This window comes from Nerophis lumbriciformis, linkage group LG20 (assembly GCF_033978685.3).
Source record: "Nerophis lumbriciformis linkage group LG20, RoL_Nlum_v2.1, whole genome shotgun sequence".
Classification (NCBI taxonomy): Eukaryota; Metazoa; Chordata; class Actinopteri; order Syngnathiformes; family Syngnathidae; genus Nerophis; species Nerophis lumbriciformis.
The window spans coordinates 43793856-43815906 of NC_084567.2; the positions used below are offsets into that span (position 1 = coordinate 43793856).

Consider the following 22051-nt stretch of genomic DNA (forward strand, 5'->3'; position numbering starts at 1 on the left):
CGCAGAAGAGTTGAAGGCCACTATCAGAGCAACCTGGGCTCTCATAACACCTGAGCAGTGCCAGAAACTCTTCGACTCCATGCCACGCCGCATTAACGCAGTAATTGAGGCAAGAGGAGCTCCAACCAAGTATTGAGTATTGTACATGCTCATATTTTTCATTTTCATACTTTTTAGTTGGCCAACATTTCTAAAAATCCCTTTTTTGTATTAGCCTTAAGTAATATTCTAATTTTGTGACACACGGAATTTTGGATTTTCATTTGTTGCCACTTCAAATCATCAAAATTAAATGAAATAAACATTTGAATGCATCAGTCTGTGTGCAATGAATAAATATAATGTACAAGTTACACCTTTTGAATGCAATTACTGAAATAAATCAAGTTTTTCAAAATATTCTAATTTACTGGCTTTTACCTGTATACCTTGATGTTGCACAAAAAAGACCATATATTTTTTTAACCGATTTCCGAACTCTAGATGGGTGAATTTTGGCGAATTAAACGCCTTTCTAATATTCGCTCTCGGAGCGATGACGTCACAACGTGGCGTCACATCGGGAAGCAATCCGCCATTTTCTCAAACACCGAGTCAAATCAGCTCTGTTATTTTCCGTTTTTTTCGACTGTTTTCCGTACCTTGGAGACATCATGCCTTGTCGGTGTGTTGTCGGAGGGTGTAACAACACCAACAGGGACGGATTCAAGTTGCACCAGTGGCCCAAAGATGCCAAAGTGGCAAGAAATTGGACGTTTGTTCCGCACACTTTACCCACGAAAGCTATGCTACAACAGAGATGGCAAGAATGTGTGGATATCCTGCGACACTCAAAGCAGATGCATTTCCAACCATAAAGTCAAAGAAATCTGCCGCCAGACCCCCATTGAATCTGCCGGAGTGTGTGAGCAATTCAGGGACAAAGAACCTCGCTAGCACGGCAAGCAATGTCGGCAGTTTGTTCCCGCAGACGAGCGAGCTAAACCCCCTATCGACCCTAGCTTCCCTGGCCTGCTGACATCAACTCCAAAACTGGACAGATCAGCTTTCAGGAAAAGAGCGCGGATGAGGGTATGTCTACAGAATATATTAATTGATGAAAATTGGGCTGTCTGCACTCTCAAAGTGCATGTTGTTGCCAAATGTATTTCATATGCTGTAAACCTAGTTCATAGTTGTTAGTTTCCTTTAATGCCAAACAAACACATACCAATCGTTGGTTAGAAGGCGATCGCCATATTCGTCCTCGCTTTTGGCTGTCGTGTCGTTTTCGTGGGTTTCGCTTGCATACGGTTCAAACCGATATGGCTCAATAGCTTCAGTTTCTTCTTCAATTTGGTTTTCGCTACCTGCCTCCACACTACAACCATCCGTTTCAATACGTGCGTAATCTGTTGAATCGCTTAAGCCGCTGAAATCCGAGTCTGAATCCGAGCTAATGTCGCTATAGCTTGCTGTTCTTTCCGCCATGTTTGTTTGTGTTGGCTTCACTATGTGACGTCACAGGAAAATGGACGGGTGTATATAACGATGGTTAAAATCAGGCACTTTGAAGCTTTTTTTTTTAGGGATATTGCGTGATGGGTAAAATTTTGAAAAAAACTTCGAAAAATATAATAATAAGCCACTGGGAACTGATTTTTAATGGTTTTAACCATTCTGAAATTGTGATAATGTTCCCCTTTAATAGATGTTGTTATTCCTGTCACAAACCTCCATTTCTTGGCTTACGTTAGCTCTGTACTAGAGATGCGCGGTTTGCGGGCACAACCGCGGAGTCCGCGGATTATCCGCGGATCGGGTGGATGAAATTTAAAAAAATTAGATTTTATCCGCGGGTCGGGTCGGGCGGTTGAAAAAAAAAAAAAAAAGATTTTAAATAGATTCAGGCGGGTGGCAGTTAAACCAATTGGGAAATATATATACATAGTTAAATGTTGTTACCCACATACGAAAAACGAGCAGGCACCTGCAGCATATGCCACAACAGAAGAAAAAAAAAAGAAAAGAGATGGACACTTTTACGGAGCGGAGAAGGGACGCCTCGCCGGGGTCCGGGACCGAGGCCCCTTCCCCCGAGAGGGCCCCACCGGGAGCCGTAGCTGAGGTGATCCACGAGAAGGGCCCGACGCACGTCCAGGGTCACCACCGCGCCCACCGCACCGACACCCCGCCTCGTCCGCCTTCGCCGCGGCCGGCGTCACGCGCAGCAGGTAAGCAGCTTACCTGCCCGCCACCCCCGTGGCCGGGGGCTCGTAACAGGGGTCACTCCGCGCGCTCCGCCCGCGCAGCTTACCTGCCCGCCACCCCTGTTGCCGGGGGCGCGTAACAGGTGTCACTCCGCGCGCAGTGCGCTCACGAAAGGGGTGGGGCTCACCCTGGTTGATATAGACAGCAGGACGGTGGCCATGGAAGTCGGAACCCGCTAAGGAGTGTGTAACAACCCACCTGCCGAATCAACTAGCCCTGAAAATGGATGGCGCTGGAGCGTCGGGCCCATATACCCGGCCGTCGCCAGCAGCGAGACGCGCTTGGAGGTGCGCTCAGCGCGGCTCTCATATGATTGCGCACTGGTGTGCGTCTGGGTCGTGACAGCGTGGCACGCGAATGTCTGTGCTGCATTGGATCAGTCTCCTTTCTTTAACAGGCAAAAGCTTTATAACCTCACTAATGCCTTGCATCGTCTATATTAGATATATAACAACGGGCGGGTGCGGGCGGGTGCGGTTCTGATCAAATGTTAGATCGGGTGGATGGCGGATGGTTGACGACTTTCTGATGCGGTTGCGGATGAAATAATTGCCTATCCGCGCATCTCTACTCTGTACACATGTGCTTACTACTTCAGTTGGGTCAACCAGGAAGCCTCATGAATAGATTGAGCACTGCTATATAAATGTACACTAAATCATATCCAATACATATTATCTAAACCACAAGTATGTGGTTTAAATGTAGATTAAAATCACCACAAGTCGGTCAATTTTGAAGTGACATGTTGTAAAGTAGTCGTAAAATACTAGGTTTTTTTTCCAAGTGATTGTAGTCAACTCCTTCTTGACAAGAAGGTGATGTGCAAAGAGGCATACCTGTATTCAGCACCCCAGCCTTTAACAAAGCTCATCCTGATGGTGCACATCCTGGTCAGCTGGTAGACCGCCTCAAAACCCTGATTGACAGACTGGGCCAGCAGCGCAGCAAACTCTTGGTTATTAAAAATCTTCAGATTACAGCCTAGAAATGCAGAACATGTGTGATGAGGCTTCATTTTGACTTGCAGGCACAGAAACATCTTTGAGCATTTGTGTGGCGTGACATGCTTTGATAAGAGACTTGAATGCATTGTAAGAACACAAATTGCCTTGAAAAATTCAACAGTGTGGAATGTTTCCATTGTATTGTGTTCTGAAGCAAAACAAAAACAAGACAGTTTGTTCCACAACATCATTCTCCAAACACATGTTGATGGTGACAAGCTTAAGTGCTGTGAAACTGGCGAGCGCTACATGAGGGCTATTATTCACAAGCGACCAGGACATCTGCACGTGTTCCTTATACGCAAACGTGTACAACATTGTTCACGCTGCTCTTTGGCCAAGAATGAAATGTTCAAAGTTGCATGGATACAAATTAGTCAGCGTGTGTGGGTGAGCAGCTGAGAGAAACAACAAGTCATGTTGTGAAGAGCATTGGCTGCGCTTCCTTCAGGAGATTTATGTTTCATATGAGTGTCATTTGTAGAAGGAGCTCACAATATGACATGTTTAGTTTCTCACATTCTGCAGCAACATACTACTTAGCAGTGTTGGGTTAGTTACTGAAAGCCAGTAACTAGTTACAGTTACTACTTACTTTATTTCAAAAGTACCTCAGTTACTTACACCAAAAAGTAATGCGTTACTGTGAAAAGTAACTACCGTATTTTCCGCACTATAAGCCGCACCTAAAAACCACAAATTTTCTCAAAAGCTGACAGTGCGCCTTATAACCCGGTGCGCTTTATATATGGATTAATATTAAGATTCATTTTCATAAAGTTTCGGTCTCCCAACTACGGTAAACAGCCGCCATCTTTTTTCCCCGTAGAAGAGGAAGTGCTTCTTTTTCTACGCAAGCAACCGCCAAGGTAAGCACCCGCCCCCATAGAACAGGAAGCGCTTCTTCTTCTACTGTAAGCAACCACCCGCCCGCGTAGAAGAAGAAAAAGCGCGCGGATATTACCGTACGTGTCCCTCCCTCACAAATGCTGCTGCATGCACACAATTTGTTTTGCTTTTAACCCCTTCTTAACCCTGAACGTACATTGAAAATACACGCAACTCTAACTCAAAATGCCGGACATTTGAGGCATTTAAGAAACCCCGCCCTGACAGCTCCGCAAAAGAAGACATGTCCATACCTGCCAACTTTCGAAATCAGAAAAACTTAGTAGCCAGGGTCCAGGGGCCGATTGATTGATTGCATTCAGACAGGTTAAAATGTTGCTAAAACCATCACTTTTCTATCAGTCACAGTGACTTTTCAGAACAAAAATATTACAGCAAAAATCATATGGGTTGATTGACATGTTTATTCTGTAAACTAACTTCAATAGTTTGAAATTATTTTGACAGTTAATGCCAGTTATCCTGTCAACCTTTCACAAGACTTCAATTTGTTCATTGAAAGTATAAACACTTTTTACAGTAAACAAATGGTAAAACAGTACTAAACAATTCCATTAAAAAAAAAATTGGTGTCATTAACTTTCTGTCCAAGCTTGTATAATCTACTGCCTTGTTCAATTGTAAAAAATATTCTGTGCCTAAAATTCACATTTCTATCACAATTATCATACTGTAAACATGGTAAGCTAACTTCATTAAAATTAATAGTCCTGTCAATAGCATGGAATTACAATTCAAATGTAGTTTTTTTGTAAGCCTTTCAAAAGAATTCAAAATATGAAAAATTCATGCAAATTAATTGAAGCCATCAGACACTTGAAAAGTGGCACATCACATCTCTAATGTAATCATTTGAACTTTTCAACAGAAATAGCACTGCAAAAATATTAAGGACATACTTCTGTATTTTGGTAGTTATGCTGTCAACATTTAACAAGATTTCTTCAACTTGGACTTGAAAGCATAAATAGTATAAACACTTTTAACAGTATAACAGTACTAAACAATTCCAATAGATAACATTGGTGTCATTACCTTTTTGTGGATAAAATCCAAATTTAGCAACGGCATTAGACTTGTGTTTTTTTGTCCCAACGTGGTCTTTTACATGGCTAATTCCTCCGTGTCCGATCGAAAAATCTTGTCTGCACAAGGTGCAATTCGCGTAGTTTTCACCCTTTTTGGAACGGATAATTATTCCCGGATAGGCTTTTGAATATTCTTCACGGAATGACTGCAGTTTTCTTTTCGGTTTAAGACTCGTTTGCGATTTTTCTCCGGCTGATTCCATGATCGTTCGCTCGTTTGGAAACAATGGCAACTGGTGCCTGGTGCTTGGCAGCGGTGCTATAAATAGCCTCGCGCATGGCATTCGGAATGGCTCGATAGGAAGTTACGGGAAGCAGTGTCGATTGTGATTGTTGTTACGCGATTTCGTGAATAAAACTTTTAAAAAGAAAGAAGTTTTTAATTAATGAAAAACCGTATTTTTTATCACTGCAACCGTAACCCGGAATAGGTTGATGAAAACCGTACTAATTACGGGAAAACCGGAGTAGTTGGCAGGTATGCATGTCCGGTGAAAAGAGGACGCATGAATATATAGAATATCTCCATGTTAAGAAACTCGGCTTCAGCTCCATCATGATGTCTTGTTAGTAAACACAGACACGCCCCCCCCTCCCCTCCCCACACCCACACCCAGACACACACACAGCGCACACTCAGATATTCTGTTTTTAGCCGATACTACATAAAAAAGTAACGCAGTAACGCATCATGAAGTAACGGTAACTGAGTTACTGAATATAAAAAATAACGCGTTAGACTACTAGTTACTACCAAAACTTTGTAACGCATTAGTCCCAACACTGCTACTTAGACTGACTTACTCTATTCTAATTTGGTCATGAATGTAATTTTGAGTGAATATGAATTAATTCTTTTTTTTTTAATGACAGCCACACAATAAAATGAGGAGGAGCCCTGCCTGGGCCCAATGGCCCAGTAAAAATACATCCTGATATGAGGTTTGAATTTCCTTTTTTCTTTTTCAAACTGGTGTAATTACCTGGAGGTATCTTGCAGACTGTGGCGGGGTGCCAGCCGTATCGTTGGTTGCAGTTGGGACTCTGGACAAAAATGGCACTGTCGCTGAGGCACTCGGCGAAAACCTCACCTCCAATGTAATACAACCTCACGCCACGACCTGCAGGGTGCATTGCAAATATATAAGCATTACAAAACATATTCCAATGAAAATCTTCTCAGCCTTTAACTGGTAGGTGTGTTTACATATTAGATACCTATATGCCTCCTTGTCATTTCAACAGTGGCGTTCCTGTTGACGTTGCTGAGTAGACCGAGGCAGAAACGTTCAGAGTTGGAGGGGTCAGTGAAGCCATCCACAGTAAGAGAAGGCTGCGACGCGTGGAAGGTTTCTCCAACTCGCTGGTTGAGCTCATAGTAGGCTATAGAGCACCAAAAAGCTGGTTCACTGTAGGTAACAGGCTGAAGGTCTGGTGGGGAAACCGGTTTCAATAAATACCTTTTATTTTGAAAAAGGTGACATTTAAACTCCAATGAAAACATAGAATTAATGGCTGCCATCTCTAATCTGAAAAGTAAATGTATATGACATTATGAGATGAGAGAAAAAATACAGCGACATGGTAGTTGTTCTATCACTGCAACTAAACATCTCCCAAATTAAAACTTCAAATTGCCTACCAGACTTGTGCAAAATTCTAAATTGAATTGAGAATATGAATTCAATTTGAATGGAGGTTGCAAACACGAAGTAGATTTGTCAGTTCCAGTTGGAATTGAAAAAGGTATACTGTTTGGAAATTCTAATTTACCGTATTTTCCGCACTATTTAGTTTCTCACATTCTGCAGCAACATACTACTTAGCAGTGTTGGGTTAGTTACTGAAAACCAGTAACTAGTTACAGTTACTACTTACTTGATTTCAAAAGTACCTCAGTTACTTACACCAAAAAGTAATGCGTTACTGTGAAAAGTAACTTGTTACTTCTTTTTTTCTTAAAGCTCCCATTAATGCCCTTTTAGCCTTCATTTCAGTACCGTATTTTCCGCACTATAAGGCGCACCTAAAAACCACAAATTTTCTCAAAAGCTGACAGTGCGCCTTATAACCCGGTGCGCTTTATATATGGATAAATATTAAGATTCATTTTCATAAAGTTTCGGTCTCGTAACTACGGTAAACAGCCGCCATCTTTTTTCCCGGTAGAACAGGAAGCGCTTCTTCTTCTACGCAAGCAACCGCCAAGGTAAACACCCGCCCCCGTAGAACAGGAAGCGCTTCTTCTTCTACTGTAAGCAACCACCCGCCCGCGTAGAAGAAGAAAAAGCGCGCGGATATTTCCGTACGTTTCATTTCCTTTGTGTGTTTACATCTGTAAAGACCACAAAATGGCTCCTACTAAACGACAGGGATCCGGTTCATGAAAAGACGCAATCTCTCCATCCGCACACGGATTACTATTTCACAGCAACTGATATTCCTGTGAACCGCACTGTGGATACAACGGGAGCACGCACGGTGAATATTCGCACCACAGGGAATGAGAAGTCATCCTTCACTGTGGTTCTAGCTTGCCATGCTAATGGCCAGAAACTTCCACCCATGGTGATATTCAAAAGGAAGACCTTGCCAAAAGAGACCTTTCCAGCCGGCGTCATCATAAAAGCTAACTCGAAGGGATGGATGAAGAAAAGATGAGCGAGTGGTTAAGGTAAATTTAAGTTTACGCGAAGAGGCCGGGTGGCTTTTTTCACGCAGCTTCGTCCATGTTGATATACGACTCCATGCGCGCCCACATCACTCTGGTTTTAATATATTATTAAAGTTTGACTGACCTATTTGACTGTTTTTTTGACATTCCTTTAGCGCAGTTAGACGCGGCTTACAACACGGGGCGGCTTATAGGTGGACAAAGTTTTGAAATATGCCGTTCATTGAAGGCGCGGCTTATAACCCAGGGCGCCTTATGGTGCGGAAAATACGGTAGATTTGTCAGTTCCAGTTGGAATTGAAAAAAGGTATACTGTTTTGAAATTCTAATTTATACTTTTGTTATACCGGAATCAACAACTCCTACCTTTGTCAAACTATTCTAAAGTCAAAATGCTCAATTAGTCCAGGACATTTAGCACTCTCTGTACTTACTGCTATCATGCTAGGTGTTAGGATGCTAACTGTTAGCTTTAATTGGCCAACATGCTAGGTCATAGATACTCTTAGGCACTAACTTAAGCCTAACCCAGCATGCTAAGTGTTAGCATGCCAGACAATTTTGTACACACAAAAATATAAGTCAATTGTTGTTACTATTCTTAAAACGATGGAAAAACACTTCAATTCCCAGAATCGTTTGCTTTATCCAAGTATAGTGTACGCACTCTTCTTTGGGATTCACTTATTACGGTCTCTGTGCAACCAGGATTTACAGTCGCCTCCTCATCCAGAAAAGATATCTTTAAGCCAGCGAAGCCAAACATCAGTTGAAGTATTTACATAAATAAAAGTTCAATTGCTCGTTCACTTTTCTGAGAAACAGCATTTTCCAGACTGACATGAACATGTCCACTGTGAAGGACACTGCTTGTCAGAAAGTAAAATAACTTTATTGTTTTACAGTGGATGTTTACATTGTCACTTAAAAGACACTCAACTGTAGGTTTTTTTAAATATTTTCTTGAAACAGGGGATGTCCCTGCACAATTATTTGCACTTAATATTTACATTTGTAGTAATAAATATGATTAGAACATTTTAGCTTTACCGTATTTTCCGCACTATTAGCCGCACCTAAAAACCACAAATTTACTCAAAAGCTGACAGTGCGGCTTATAATCCGGTGCGTTTTATATATGGATTAATATTAAGATTAATTTTCATAAAGTTTCGGTCTCGCAACTACGGTAAACAGCCGCCATCTTTTTTCCCCGTAGAAGAGGAAGTGCTTCTTCTTCTACGCAAGCAACCGCCAAGGTAAGCACCCGCCCCCATAGAACAGGAAGCGCTTCTTCTTCTACTGTAAGCAACCACCCGCCCGCGTAGAAGAAGAAGAAGCGCGGATATTACGTTTCATTTCCTTTGTGTGTTTACATCTGTAAAGACCACAAAATGGCTCCTACTAAGCGACAGGGATCCGGTTCATGAAAAGACGCAATCTCTCCATCCGCACACGGACTACTATTTCACAGCAACTGCCTAAAGACTTTCAAGAAAAGCTGGCTACTTTCCGTGCATATTGTAAAAACAAGATAGCTGAAAAAAAGATCCGGCCAGAGAACATTATCAACATGGACGAGGTTCCACTGACTTTTGATATTCCTGTGAACCGCACTGTGGATACAACGGGAGCACGTACGGTGAATATTCGCACCACAGGGAATGAGAAGTCATCCTTCACTGTGGTTCTAGCTTGCCATGCTAATGGCCAGAAACTTCCACCCATGGTGATATTCAAAAGGAAGACCTTGCCAAAAGAGACCTTTCCAGCCGGCGTCATCATAAAAGCTAACTCGAAGGGATGGATGGATGAAGAAAAGATGAGCGAGTGGTTAAGGTAAGTTTACGCGAAGAGGCCGGGTGGCTTTTTTCACGCAGCTCCGTCCATGTTGATATACGACTCCATGCGCGCCCACATCACGCTGGTTTTTAATATATTATTAAAGTTTGACTGACCTATCTGACTGTTTTTTTGACATTCCTTTAGCGCAGTTAGATGCGGCTTACAACACGGGGCGGCTTATAGGTGGACAAAGTTTTGAAATATGCCGTTCATTGAAGGCGCGGCTTATAACCCAGGGCGCCTTATGGTGCGGAAAATACGGTATGTTTGTGTTCAATTACAGTAAATCTGCTTATCCTAAACATAACTGCCACACTTTTACACAGTGTAACATTTTAAAACCTCTTATATATCGTACTGTGGCCTTAATACCCTGATAATATCCTATCGTAAGACTTGAGACCGTTACATCCCTACTAACTAGGCTAACTAGCGAGTTTGTCGCCTCATTGTCTTGCAATCCAGTGTGGCGTTCAGGCTCCAGGAACAGCGAGTACTTGAGGCTAATTGTGCTTAGATCTTATTTTTTGATATTGTAGTGGGTTTACATAATTCACTCAGGAATTTATCTGAATTGCAATACATTTAATCCAACTTCTTGTAATTCCAATTCAACATCCTGTGAAATGGAGCCAGTTCAACTCAATGACCTCATATGGAGCTATCGAAATTTAAAATCTGCAAGTCTGTTTTATAGAACGGAAGGCAGAAAGCGGACTTACCCAGGCCGTGACTGACTGGTGACAAGGCGTTGGGTGACAGTTCTGCTGGTGAACCTAGCACAGACAAGGCAATATGTACTGTATGTATTTGAAAGCCACACCAATGTATCATCTGAAGTCTACCACTTAGCTGCAACTACTGCTAAAGTCCAACAGCAGCAAGTAGACGTGACAAAAAAAAAAAGACAAATATACCTGATTCCATACTTTGATTAATCTGCTGGTCACTAGCCTCGCCATCCTCACTGATGTAGCCAGGCGGGGGAGTCTCTGCATTTAAGAAATAATACATGAATTATGCTTACTTGAATGGCAGACAACAACAAAAAATGTTCCTGCTGAGATGTAGTACTGGTTCATAACAGGTTTTTGTTCCTGAAAGAAGCCTTGTGATTGTTCCATCTGGTTTTGAATTCTCCCTCGGTTAATCCTACATATGTGTCGGATGTCTTAATGTCCTTGCGTATTACCTTAGATTGGTAGACAACTGATGTTTGTAAGCACCCCCCGTTGAGAGGGCAATCAGGTTTCTTTCGGCAGTTACATCCTTTGTTGGTTTTGGAGTCGCTCTGTCTGGGGGCCGACGGCTCATTTGCAATTGTTTTGTTGTGGTTTGAGATGATTTGTCGTATATTGTTCATGCAGCTGTAGCTCAATTTAATTAACACATCCGACACATATATAGGATTAACCGAGGGAGAATTCAAAACCAGATGGAACAATCACAAGGCTTCTTTCACGAACAAAAACCTGCGAAATACCACAGAACTCAGCAAACACATTTGGGACCTCAAAGACAATAATGTTGAATATTCAATAACATGGCAAATTCTTGCATCCAGCACACCTTACAATAGTGGTAATAAAAGATGCAACCTATGCTTGAAAGAGAAACTGTTTATTATTTACCGTCCAGACCTGTCATCCCTCAACAAGCGCAGCGAAATTGTAACAGCATGCCGCCATAGACGGAAACACCTCCTAGGTAACACATGAGCCAATCACCACGCCCCTAAGCCAGCCTGTACCCACCCACTCTGTGCCCTATATAAACCATGGTATGCGAATGCTCCCATTAAAATCTCCTGATGATTGAGGGTACCCCCCCTCATGAAACAGGCCTGTAGAGATGAAATAGTTTTGTGATTTTTTTTCCCACACATACATATATATATATATATACATACATATACATTGATATATACAGTATATCATTTATATGTATTTATTTTGCTGTTTTTGTTTACATGTTAAAGGTGTTTTAATGAATATACATGCATGTTTAACATATAGATTCCTTTCTTTCATGAAGACTAGAATATAAATTGATGTATTACCTGATTCTGATGACTTGCATTGATTGTAATCAGACAGTAGTGATGATAACGTCCACGTTTTCAAATGGAGGAGAAGAAAAGTTCCTCCTTTCTGTCTAATACCACATGAAAGTGGTGGGTTTTTGGCATCTTATTTGTCCAGCTTCCATATTCGTTTTTATACACTTTACAAGAAATATATTGGCGTCAAACTCCGTAGCTTGCTAGCTTGTTTGCACTGGCTTTCAGAGACTCTTATTTTGAAAGCGCAGGCGCGATGGAGCGGCACTTTTATTGTGAAGACAGGAACGTCCTCATGTGCGATCAGTCTTTAGGCTTTTGACGGGATGTACGGTTGAAATAAAAAAGTATATTTTTTCCTTCACACTTTTGATTGATTGATTGGAACTTTTATTAGTAGATTGCACAGTACAGTACACATTCCGTACAATTGACCACTAAATGGTAACACCCCAATAAGTTTTTACACTTGTTTAAGTCAGGTCATGTGACCGCCTGGCTCTGTTTGATTGGTCCAACGTCACAAGTGACTGCATCTGATTGGTGGAACGGAGTGAAACGTCACCAGTAAGGCAGGCACTATGAAGGTCTGTCTGACAGACCAAAACAAACAAAGCGTGCATTAACAGATCGATAAAAATTAGTAGCGAGTAGCGAGCTGAATGTAGATAAAAGTAGCGGAGTAAAAGTAGCGTTCCTTCTCTATAAATATACTTAAGTAAAAGTAAAAGTATGTTGCATTAAAACTACTCTTAGAAGTACAATTTATCCCAAAAGTTACTCAAGTAGATGTAACGGAGTAAATGTAGCGCGTTACTACCCACCTCTGGTCAAAGTACAGTGGCTGAAGAAGTGGAACATACTCTGTGTTCACACTTTTGCCAAACTTAGTGTCAAAGAGTAGAAATAAAAGTATGCAACACGTACACATTTTGTAATATTTGAGTTTCTTTAGGGACTATGTGACACATTACAATCACATTGTAACATTAAGAAGGTTTAGCATCCTGTGGTGCTGCATACAGACCTGGTATGTAGTTGTTTGGAGGATCTATGCCGGCAGGGAAATTGGTGTTTTCAGGGATTGAATTGGTAAAGTCGTCTAAAGGTGGAAGCTCAGTCAGAATCTCTGTGTGGCGTGGCACCAACACCGGGGGCAGCACTGAAGACAAAAGAGGCCCAGATTGAACTTTGATGGCACCCTGATGAGATTTTGCGACTTCAAAAAGAGTTATTTACCCGGCGTCTCCACCCTCTGGTAATGGTATGGGTTGACGCACACTTCATCCTTCTTGAGGTTGAAGGCAAACTGGCAGTTGTCAATGGCTCGCAGCTCATGGTGGCTGTGGAGATCTGGCCATCGCCACAAGCGACAGTAGATGACGTGTGGCAGGCCCTTACGATGGGACACCTGAAGACGGCCATCCAGTGACCTGATTACATTTGAAAGAGGACGGCTATCACTTACGAAACAAGGTATGATACAGCATTACCCAAAAAGAACACTTTATAGCATTGAACACACCACGGTATTCACTATGGAATTCATTTTCTATTTTACTGGATTCGTTTAGTGCCAGGTAAGAAAATGCCGATCGATCGGCCACCGATTGGTATCGGTCGATTTTCGTGACAAAGTACAGTGGTGGTCAAAAGTGTACATACACTTGTAAAGAACATCATGTCATGGCTGTCTTGACTATACAATCATTTCTACAACTCTTATTTTTTTGTGATGTAGTGATTGGAGCACATACTTGTTGCTCACAAAAAACATTCATGAAGTTTGCTTCTTTTATGAATTTATTATGGCTCTACTGAAAATGTGAGCAAATCTGACATCACATGGACAAAGATAAGACCTTCTGGAGGAAAGTTCTGTGGTCAGATGAAAACTTCTGGTTGAATGTTTGACCACTCCATCCATCCATCCATCCATCCATCTTCTTCCGCTTATCCGAGGTCGGGTCGCGGGGGCAGCAGCCTAAGCAGGGAAGCCCAGACTTCCCTCTCCCCAGCCACTTCATCCAGCTCCTCCCAGGGGATCCCGAGGCGTTCCCAGGCCAGCCGGGAGACATAGTCTTCCCAACGTGTCCTGGGTCTTCCCCGTGGCCTCCTACCGGTCGGACGTGCCCGAAACACCTTCCTAGGGAGGCGTTCGGGTGGCATCCTGACCAGATGCCCGAACCACCTCATCTGGCTCCTCTCCATGTGGAGGAGCAGCGGCTTTACTTTGAGCTCCCCCCGAATGACAGAGCTTCTCACCCTATCTCTAAGGGAGAGCCCCGCCACTCGGCGGAGGAAACTCATTTCGGCCGCTTGTACCCGTGATCTTGTCCTTTCGGTCATGACCCAAAGCTCATGACCATAGGTGAGGATGGGAACGTAGATCGACCGGTAAATCGAGAGCTTTGCCTTCCGGCTCAGCTCCTTCTTCACCACAACGGATCGATACAGCGTCCGCATTACTGAAGACGCCGCACCGATCCGCCTGTCGATCTCACGATCCACTCTTCCCCCACTCGTGAACAAGACTCCGAGGTACTTGAACTCCTCCACTTGGGGCAAGATCTCCTCCCCAACCCGGAGATGGCACTCCACCCTTTTCCGGGAGAGAACCATGGACTCGGACTTGGAGGTGCTGATTCCCATCCCAGTCGCTTCACACTCGGCTGCGAACCGATCCAGTGAGAGCTGAAGATCTTGGCCGGAGGAAGCCATCAGGACCACATCATCTGCAAATAGCAGAGACCTAATCCTGCAGCCACCAAACCAGATACCCTCAACACCCTGACTGCGCCTACAAATTCTGTCCATAAAGGTTATGAACAGAATGGGTGACAAAGGGCAGCCTTGGCAGAGTCCAACCCTCACTGGAAACGTGTCCGACTTACTGCCGGCAATGCGGACCAAGCTCTGACACTGATTATACAGGGAGCGAACTGCCACAATAAGACAGTCCGATACCCCATACTCTCTGAGCACTCCCCACAGGACTTCCCGGGGTACACGGTCGAATGCCTTCTCCAAGTCCACAAAGCACATGTAGACTGGTTGGGCAAACTCCCATGCACCCTCAAGGACCCTGCCGAGAGTATAGAGCTGGTCCACAGTTCCACGACCAGGACGAAAACCACACTGTTCCTCCTGAATCCGAGGTTCGACTATCCGGCGTAGCCTCCTCTCCAGTACACCTGAATAGACCTTACCGGGAAGGCTGAGGAGTGTGATCCCACGATAGTTAGAACACACCCTCCGGTTCCCCTTCTTAAAGAGAGGAACCACCACCCCGGTCTGCCAATCCAGAGGTACCGCCCCCGATGTCCACGCGATGTTGCAGAGTCTTGTCAACCAAGACAGTTTGTTTGACCACTCCTCTTGACAAAATTGGTGAAGTTCAGCTAAATTTGTTGGTTTTCTGACATGGACTTGTTTCTTCAGCATTTAAGTCAGGACTTTGGGAAGGCCATTCTAAAACCTTCATTCTAGCCTAACCCCAAACACACTTTTGACGTGTGTTTGGGGTCATTGTCCTATTGGAAAACCCAACTGCGCCCAAGACCCAACCTCCAGGCTGATGATTTTAGCTTGCAGAAGCTTGCCAGAAGCTTGTGGATGGCTACCAAAAGCGCCTTATTGCAGGTAAACTTGCCAAGGGACATGTAAGCAAATATTAACATTGCTGTATGTATACTTTTGACCCTCACATTTTCAGTAGAGCCATAATAAATTCATAAAAGAAGCAAACTTCATGAATGTTTTTTTGTGACCAACAAGTATGTGCTCCAATCACTACATCACAAAAAAACAAAGAGTTGTAGAAATGATTGTAAAGTCAAGACAGCCATGACATGATGTTCTTTACAAGTGTACGTACACTTTTGACCACGACTGTATGCGAGCGGCTAACAGCTAAATATGTGTCTTCATACGTAGTGTGGGGCCGCTCCCCCAAATTAATTATAATCACCTCCATTACGGAAAATAAACTGCATTTCTTAGTATCTTAATTATCATGATCAAGTATCATATCACTGGAGGATGGGGCTAAACATGTTACCCACAGAGAGCAAGCCAGGAGCAGACATGCTAATTGCTAAGCTGGCTTTAAACACCACCAATAAATGGGTACTTAGTAAACTTTAAGAATGCCGATAAATACAGTGGGGCAACAAAGTATTTAGTCAGCCACCGATTGTGCAAGTTCTCCCAATTAAAATGATGACAGAGGTCTGTAATTTCCATCATAGGTACACTTCAACTGTGAGAGACAGAATGTGAAAAAAAAATCCAGGAATTCACATTGTAGCAATTTTAAAGAATTTATTTGTAAATTATGGTGGAAAATAAGTATTTGGTCACTTCAAACAAGGAAGATCTCTGGCTCTCACAGACCTGTAATTTCTTCTTTAAGAAGCTCTTCTGTCCTCCACTCGTTACCTGTATTAATGGCACCTGTTTGAACTCATTATCTGTATAAAAGACACCTGTCCACAGCCTCAAACAGTCAGACTCCAAACTCCACTATGGCCAAGACCAAAGAGCTGTCGAAGGACACCAGGAAAAGAATTGTAGACCTGCACCAGACTGTGAAGAGTGAATCTACAATAGGCAAGCAGCTTGGTGTGAAAAAATCAACTGTGGGAGCAATTATCAGAAAATGGAAGACATACAAGACCACTGATAATCTCCCTCGATCTGGGACTCCACGCAAGATCTCATCCCGTGGGGTCAAAATGATCATGAGAACGGTGAGCAAAAATCCCAGAACCACACGGGGGGACCTGGTGAATGACCTGCAGAGAGCTGGGACCAAAGTAACAAAGGTTACCATCAGTAACACACTACGCCGACAGGGAATCAAATCCTGCAGTGCCAGACGTGTCCCCCTGCTTAAGCCAGTGCATGTCCAGACCCGTCTGAAGTTTGCCAGAGAGCACATGGATGATACAGCAGAGGATTGGGAGAATGTCATGTGGTCAGATGAAACCAAAATAGAACTTTTTGGTATAAACTCAACTCGTCGTGTTTGGAGGAAGAAGAATACTGAGTTGCATCCCAAGAACACCATACCTACTGTGAAGCATGGGGGTGGAAACATCATGCTTTGGGGCTGTTTTTCTGCTAAGGGGACAGGACGACTGATCCGTGTTAAGGAAAGAATGAATGGGGCCATGTATCGTGAGATTTTGAGCCAAAACTTCCTTCCATCAGTGAGAGCTTTGAAGATGAAACGTGGCTGGGTCTTCCAGCATGACAATGATCCCAAACACACCGCCCGGGCAACGAAGGAGTGGCTCCGTAAGAAGCATTTGAAAGTCCTGGAGTGGCCTAGCCAGTCTCCAGACCTCAACCCCATAGAAAATCTGTGGAGGGAGTTGAAATTCCGTATTGCTCGGCGACAGCCCCAAAACATCACTGCTCTCGAGAAGATCTGCGTGGAGGAATGGGCCAAAATACCAGCTACTGTGTGTGCAAACCTGGTAAAGACCTATAGTAATCGTTTGACCTCTGTTATTGCCAACAAAGTATTGAGTTTAGTTTTTGTTATTGACCAAATACTTATTTTCCACCATAATTTACAAATAAATTCTTTAAAAATCCTACAATGTGAATTCCTGGATTTTTTTTTTCACATTCTGTCTCTCACAGTTGAAGTGTACCTATGATGAAAATTACAGACCTCTGTCATCATTTTAAGTGGGAGAACTTGCACAATTGGTGGCTGACTAAATACTTTTTTGCCCCACTGTATGTTGCAACAGAAAGTAAGCAATTTATAAATTAATTAAAAGTCTAGAGAGAGGATAATATAACAGCAACTGCTGGTGTGTCAGCATTGTCGCCATCAGTAGACGACACGTAGGAGGGCGGATCCATCCATAAATTGGTGGTGGATAAAGGTCGTACCAGTATTAGATACATACTAGAGTGCTTAGTATGAATGGATTAAGTCAATATTTTTCTTTTATAAATCTCTTTTTTTTGTTCTTGTTTAAAAACTCAGGGAATGAATTCCCTAGACACATATTTAAATGAGTAGTTTTTGCTTTTGTTCAGTTATTAGGTACCGTATTTTCCGCACTATTAGCCGCACCTAAAAACCACAAATTTACTCAAAAGCTGACAGTGCGGCTTATAACCCGGTGCGCTTTATATATGGATTAATATTAAGATTCATTTTCATAAAGTTTCGGTCTCGCAACTACGGTAAACAGCCGCCATCTTTTTTCCCCATAGAACAGGAAGCGCTTCTTCTTCTACTGTAAGCAACCACCCGCCCGCGTAGAAGAAGAAAAAGTGCGCGGATATTACCGTACGTTTCATTTCCTTTGTGTGTTTACATCTGTAAAGACCACAAAATGGCTCCTACTAAGCGACAAGGATCCGGTTCATGAAAAGACGCAATCTCTCCATCCGCACACGGACTACTATTTCACAGCAACTGCCTAAAGACTTTCAAGAAAAGCTGGCTACTTTCCGTGCATATTGTAAAAACAAGATAGCTGAAAAAAAGATCCGGCCAGAGAACATTATCAACATGGACGAGGTTCCACTGACTTTTGATATTCCTGTGAACCGCACTGTGGATACAACGGGAGCACGTACGGTGAATATTCGCACCACAGGGAATGAGAAGTCATCCTTCACTGTGGTTCTAGCTTGCCATGCTAATGGCCAGAAACTTCCACCCATGGTGATATTCAAAAGGAAGACCTTGCCAAAAGAGACCTTTCCAGCCGGCGTCATCATAAAAGCTAACTCGAAGGGATGGATGGATGAAGAAAAGATGAGCGAGTGGTTAAGGGAAGTTTACGCGAAGAGGCCGGGTGGCTTTTTTCACGCAGCTCCGTCCATGTTGATATACGACTCCATGCGCGCCCACATCACGCTGGTTTTTAATGTATTATTAAAGTTTGACTGACCTATCTGACTGTTTTTTAGACATTCCTTTAGCGCAGTTAGATGCGGCTTACAACACGGGGCGGCTTATAGGTGGACAAAGTTTTGAAATATGCCGTTCATTGAAGGCGCGGCTTATAACCCAGGGCGGCTTATGGTGCGGAAAATACGGTAAGTCAATATTTTTCTTTTATAAATCTCTTTTTTTTTTTTTGTTCTTGTTTAAAAACTCAGGGAATGAATTCCCTAGACACATTTAAATGAGTAGTTTTTGCTTTTGTTCAGTTATTAGGTACTTTTATTTTACTTAAACAATTGTATTTAATAGAGAAATAAGGAACTAGTTTAAATATTGTGTTGATATTGTTAAACTGACAATAGCAAGTGAAAAAGAACTATAAACAATACAAGGGACTAATTTGTTTGTGTTGCGAATTGGTTCCATTATATACTGCTTAGTGAATGAACACGATTACAATACACTCAGTATAGTCGTTATATTGGGTTAATCACATCCTAATGGTCAGAATGAGTGAAAGACTTTACAGACAAGGTGGCATTGAAGCCATAGCATGTGTGTGTACATGTGAGTGTATTCACCTGTTGTGGTCATGGTATCCGTACATGCCTGCAGAGTCCCACTGTTCTATCATGTGGCCTGAGCCAAGACCCCATAGATCTGAGCAATTGCTACAGACACACAGAACACACACATGCACACAAGACACAAAAACATATAGGGCATGAGCAAAAAATGACAAAAATAAAATCCAACAGACAAGTAAATGTGAGATGTTGTATTGAAAATAAGCAGGATGAAAGCACAAACATTAATGTAAACAGCTGACCTCCCACATGCTTACGACTGAAAGGAGGGACTGAGGTGTGACAATTTGAAAAACGATGTGGGCAATAAGCATTGTAGAGTAGGTTTTCTTTGAAAACATTTAAATGAGGACAAATGGTGACAAGAAAGTAAATTTTTGTCTAAAAACTGCAAGTGTTGTAATGAAATTGTTTTGACCACTGGACAACTTGTTCAAATTAGTCGTAGTGCTGTATTTGTATTCAAGCGGCCCATGAAGAAAGATATCCATTACTTGTTTTCAGGGTTGAACGTCGCATAAGCTCACACTCGTTGCACATACAGGTAAAAGCCAGTAAATTAGAATATTTTGAAAAACTTGATTTATTTCAGTAATTGCATTCAAAAGGTGTAACTTGTACATTATATTTATTCATTGCACACAGACTGATGCATTCAAATGTTTATTTCATTTAATTTTGATGATTTGAAGTGGCAACAAATGAAAATCCAAAATTCCGTGTGTCACAAAATTAGAATATTACTTAAGGCTAATACAAAAAAGGGATTTTTAGAAATGTTGGCCAACTGAAAAGTATGAAAATGAAAAATATGAGCATGTACAATACTCAATACTTGGTTGGAGTTCCTTTTGCCTCAATTACTGCGTTAATGCGGCGTGGCATGGAGTCGATGAGTTTCTGGCACTGCTCAGGTGTTATGAGAGCCCAGGTTGCTCTGATAGTGGCCTTCAACTCTTCTGCGTTTTTGGGTCTGGCATTCTGCATCTTCCTTTTCACAATACCCCACAGATTTTCTATGGGGCTAAGGTCAGGGGAGTTGGCGGGCCAATTTAGAACAGAAATACCATGGTCCGTAAACCAGGCACGGGTAGATTTTGCGCTGTGTGCAGGCGCCAAGTCCTGTTGGAACTTGAAATCTCCATCTCCATAGAGCAGGTCAGCAGCAGGAAGCATGAAGTGCTCTAAAACTTGCTGGTAGACGGCTGCGTTGACCCTGGATCTCAGGAAACAGAGTGGACCGACACCAGCAGATGACATGGCACCCCAAACCATCACTGATGGTGGAAACTTTACACTAGACTTCAGGCAACGTGGATCCTGTGCCTCTCCTGTCTTCCTCCAGACTCTGGGACCTCGATTTCCAAAGGAAATGCAAAATTTGCATGGTTGGGTGATGGTTTGGGGTGCCATGTCATCTGCTGGTGTCGGTCCACTCTGTTTCCTGAGATCCAGGGTCAACGCAGCCGTCTACCAGCAAGTTTTAGAGCACTTCATGCTTCCTGCTGCTGACCTGCTCTATGGAGATGGAGATTTCAAGTTCCAACAGGACTTGGCGCCTGCACACAGCGCAAAATCTACCCGTGCCTGGTTTACGGACCATGGTATTTCTGTTCTAAATTGGCCCGCCAACTCCCCTGACCTTAGCCCCATAGAAAATCTGTGGGGTATTGTGAAAAGGAAGATGCAGAATGCCAGACCCAAAAACGCAGAAGAGTTGAAGGCCACTATCAGAGCAACCTGGGCTCTCATAACACCTGAGCAGTGCCAGAAACTCATGGACTCCATGCCACGCCGCATTAACGCAGTAATTGAGGCAAAAGGAGCTCCAACCAAGTATTGAGTATTGTACATGCTCATATTTTTCATTTTCATACTTTTCAGTTGGCCAACATTTCTAAAAATCCCTTTTTTGTATTAGCCTTAAGTAATATTCTAATTTTGTGACACACGGAATTTTGGATTTTCATTTGTTGCCACTTTAAATCATCAAAATTAAATGAAATAAACATTTGAATGCATCAGTCGGTGTGCAATGAATAAATATAATGTACAAGTTACACCCTTTGAATGCAATTACTGAAATAAATCAAGTTTTTCAAAATATTCTAATTTACTGGCTTTTACCTGTAAATTCATACAATGTGCATTATTCTTAATGTATTGCTACAGTATATTTTTTTTATTGGGACGCGCCAATCAATCAGTATTAGCCGATTTATGAGAAAGAGTACGTGATCGGCCAATGACGATTAATGCCTTTCGACGCAAATCACAAAAAGGACAATTCCCTCTGACACTGAATTTATTTTTAGTGCTTCGGCTGACGGCAGCTAAACGTGTATTTCCATAAACAGACTAGAGCGCCTTCTCCAAGTTAATAATCCTCCATTTTGGCAAAGAAACTGCATTTCTTACTAGTATCACAATCATTGGAGGACAAGGCTAAAAACCAGTAAGACTAAGCAGACAAAGGAACAGACGAAAAGGCATAGTAATCCCTAAACTAGCAACTAAACCAGATTGAAACAACTCAATAAATAAGTGCTTCGTAAACTAAGAAGTCTAGATGGAAACACATTACAGCAATAGATAGATTTAAAAAGTCAGGAGAGATGATATAATAACCATGCTCTGTTGGTGTGTAGAGCACCAAAGGAAGGGCAGATCAATCCTTATTTCTGTAGTCTCCATACCCAGGTAGCATCGG

General features: G+C 42.5%; 1 protein-coding gene across 2 annotated transcripts in view; it reads right to left on the reverse strand.

The window, feature by feature from the left end:
- Positions 1-22051, reverse strand: part of smad2 (SMAD family member 2) — a 59287-nt gene that overhangs the window by 3960 nt on the left and 33276 nt on the right. Inside the window, exons 3-10 of one of the 2 annotated variants that reach the window (XM_061980928.2) lie at positions 19336-19425; positions 13072-13265; positions 12860-12994; positions 10691-10765; positions 10496-10549; positions 6473-6685; positions 6238-6375; positions 3090-3234 (exon numbers count right to left, since the gene is read on the reverse strand). In XM_061980928.2, coding sequence (XP_061836912.2) covers positions 3090-3234; positions 6238-6375; positions 6473-6685; positions 10496-10549; positions 10691-10765; positions 12860-12994; positions 13072-13265; positions 19336-19425 — 1044 coding nt within the window. The remainder of the gene's footprint in view (positions 1-3089; positions 3235-6237; positions 6376-6472; positions 6686-10495; positions 10550-10690; positions 10766-12859; positions 12995-13071; positions 13266-19335; positions 19426-22051) is intronic. The other variant, XM_061980929.2, reaches the window with a different exon arrangement.